The 3,473-nt window shown below is 39.4% G+C and overlaps 1 protein-coding gene across 2 annotated transcripts in view; it reads left to right on the top strand.

Moving 5' to 3' along the window:
- HDAC2 (histone deacetylase 2) overlaps positions 1-3,473 on the top strand; it is a 48,041-nt gene that overhangs the window by 14,867 nt on the left and 29,701 nt on the right. For both annotated transcript variants that reach the window (XM_032780007.2, XM_075063898.1), the window contains 2 exons: positions 591-665; positions 1,116-1,254. In XM_032780007.2, coding sequence (XP_032635898.1) covers positions 591-665; positions 1,116-1,254 — 214 coding nt within the window. The remainder of the gene's footprint in view (positions 1-590; positions 666-1,115; positions 1,255-3,473) is intronic.

Below are 3,473 nucleotides of genomic sequence, written 5' to 3'. Positions count from 1 at the left end.
ACAGAAATGATAGGAGAAGTTAAAAACACTGGTACGTGGAGGAAGAAGACTGGGCTGAATATATAGGAATGGCTTATTAGCTGGAGGGGAAGATTGGCTAAGATTAAAAGTTAATATTGGAAGGAACTTAATGGAGATCACAAAGTTCATTGAAATGTTCATAAAAAACTATAGTACTTGAGTTACATTTATATTCTCTACAAAGAGGTATTTAATGTGTTGCAAAACTGTGTTGTTACACACAATATTTAGTCAAAGCTCTCTGGAAGTAAAAAAAAAAAAATTACTCCATCTGACTTGTGTGTAAAATTTTAAATACCTTAAGCAACAATTCAGGTTCATTCATCTACAAACAATTCTGGTTCCTAAAAAGTACATCTATATGCTGAAAATGTCAATGTACATAATGTATAATGTACAGTTGAATCACTAAACTGCTAAAAACGTGGAATGCAGTGAAAATGTCAGCTGAACTTGAACAATAACCATACTGCTGGTTATATTTGAGTGTTTTTGAGTAATATGTTTGTAATACCTCTGTATATATTAGGACTATGCACTTGAAAACTAACAACATTTTTCTTACACAGTTAATGTTGGAGAAGATTGTCCTGTGTTTGATGGACTGTTTGAGTTCTGCCAGCTGTCAACAGGAGGCTCTGTTGGTAGGCATATGGTGTTTACCTGGGCTTTGTGATTTTCTTGATATTTTTTTTTTAATATATTAATATGGCAGTAGCAATTAAAACCAATCAGTACAATGCTTTAATAGTTATGGCTACAACAACGCTGCTTACGTCGGTCCCAGGATAGTAGAGAGACCAGGTGGGTGAGGTAATATCTTTTATTGGACCATAGTCTGTTGATGAGAGAGACAAGCTTTTGAGCACTTGATCATAGTAATGTGTGTGGTATGTGGCTTTGTGTGAAGCATCAAATCTGTCATATGGTTTAACACCAAATCTGGTGGTAATATAAAGTTTTTAAAAACTGCAAGTCCAAAATGGACTTGAAAGAAGTGGCATAAAGAGGTGGTCTTGTTACAAGAAATGTTATCAGTTTTTCTTCCAGTACTTTCAAAGACATTCACTTTTTTTTTCCTTGATGATTTTTAGCTGGGGCAGTAAAATTAAATAGACAACAGACTGACATGGCTGTTAATTGGGCTGGAGGACTCCATCATGCTAAGAAGTCAGAGGCATCTGGTTTCTGTTACGTCAATGATATTGTGCTTGCTATCCTAGAGCTGCTGAAGTAAGTTTACCCTTGTGATCTAAAGATGTCAGAAAACTTGGTGTTAAAACGTTTAAAGGTTACTATGAAATGCACAACGATCAGGGTGACTTGAATTTTCATAGCATACGCTGAACCAGCACAATGTGAATTAAAAAAAAAATCTGTCCCCATCTAGGGTTTAAACAAGAAATCCATACTAAAGCACATACAAGCAAGGAAAATAAAAGTTTAAGCAGGGCTTAATTTAGAGGTGCTAAGCTGACAGGGACACCTACCTTTTCCTGTAAAGTGACTTTCTCAGATTGAAGTTGACCATATTTTAAAAAATTACAATTTTTCTACTAGAGCATATTTCCTGAGATTTAAAAAAAAAAAAAAATAAAAAAAAAATACAAGGTTCTTCTTCCAGGATCCTTTTTAAAATAAGGATATTTTGTGGGAAAATGAGGGCACACCACTACATATAATCAGGACCCCTCCGCTTCCTCCACCTCTCCCCCCCTCCGTTGGAGTTCTCTCTCTATCTCTTCACACCTGCCTGCTGCCTCTTTGGTTCTAGCTTTGCTGCTGCTGTTATTGGTGGGCACTCTGAGAAGATATCACAGTTAATCCCCTACAACAGTAAAGGCGTAATGGAAGTGACCATTAACAAAAGAGCGAAAGTGACTACGCAGAGTGCTGTCCAACATACAAATAAACAGACTGGAAAAAAAAGAAAAATAGAGATTAAATTATCTTTCAATTACCAGTAGCCTTTGGGGTTACTCGTAACAACACTTAAGTACAGAATTTTCAGATGGCAGTATATAGATATATTTTTAAGTTGACTCTGTCCCTTTATTTAAAATGTAAACAACATCTCTTAGGAAAGTTAACCTCTAGGTACTTGATTGGTGCCCTCTGAGTTGAAGAAAGAGACAATCTGCCAGGCACATCAAGTTGAGATGGAAAGCGAAAGCTGTTATCCAGGGATCTCAAACTCAAATCACCATGAGGGCCACAAGAGAACTAGTACATTGGCCCAAGGGCCACGTCACTGACACCTTTTCATGTAAAGATACAAAAGCCCCCGCCCCTACTCCACGCCTTTCATGAGGCCCTACCTTTTCCCACCTCTTTCCCTTTCCCATTCCAACCCCTTCCCCAAAGTCCCCAACTCCGCTCCCTCCATGCCCCTATTCCAAGCTCTTCCCCAAATCTCCACCTCAGCCTCGCTCTTCTCTGCCTCCTACCTTGAGCATGTGGCTCCCCGCTTCTTCCCCCTCCCCCCTCCTGGAAAGCACTAAGCACCTCTAAAACAGCTGTTTGGCGGCAGGAAGCACCTGAAGGTAGGCAGAGGAGCGGGGATGCAGCGCAGTGGAGGAGAGCTCAGCGACTGCAGGAAATAACTCCAGATGGGCAGGGAGGTTAGCGGGCCGCAGCAAATAACTCTGCAGGCCGCGTGTTTGAGACCCCTGCCGTAATCTGTGAGAACACAAGTAAAAGAGTGTTTAAAAAAATTAAGGAGAATGCAAAGAGAAGAGCGTCTCTCAATATCCAAACCTCCCACTCTGCTGAATCCTTCACATGCACCTAGGACATGAGCCCTGCATTCCAGCCTCAGCAATAACCAGGGCTCCAATCATCACCTCATGTGACTGAGCAAAGTAATCTTGTTCATTATGCCCATAATGAAAGGAAACTTTGCTTTGTGCCTATTCATGGGAAGCTTCAGTATATAGCTTCTCAGACCTCACTATTTTACGTTATTCCACAATATTATAAAAAGTCATGTCCCCAAGGGTTGAGAAATATTAGATTTGAAACTTTATTAGTAGGTTTAAACAGGTTTCCAGTTGTATAATATTTTATGTATTAAGTTAAATGAACTTGGAAGCATAAACACTTCATATTTGAGGATGTGGGGAAAGGGAGACAAACTATAAGATTAGGAGTTCACAGGAATTGTATTGTTTGAACTAAAGTAATTCTCTACATTTCCTGGCAGTGTGTTCTTGGAAAATTCCTTTAGCATGTGCAGCATGAGAGGGAAGCTTTCTATTGTAAAATCCATGCTTATTGAGGCGATTGAAAGAAAATGTCTGAGGTTGACAAAGTGAACAAAACAGATTATGACTATGAAAAGCAGCAAAGAATCCTGTGGCACCTTATAGACTAACAGACGTTTTGGAGCATGAGCTTTCTTGGGTGAATACCCACTTCATCAAATGCATGTAGTGGAAATTTCCAGGGGCAGG

This window comes from Chelonoidis abingdonii, chromosome 3 (assembly GCF_003597395.2).
Source record: "Chelonoidis abingdonii isolate Lonesome George chromosome 3, CheloAbing_2.0, whole genome shotgun sequence".
NCBI classification, from domain to species: Eukaryota; Metazoa; Chordata; order Testudines; family Testudinidae; genus Chelonoidis; species Chelonoidis abingdonii.
This window is presented reverse-complemented; position numbering and strand designations above follow the sequence as displayed.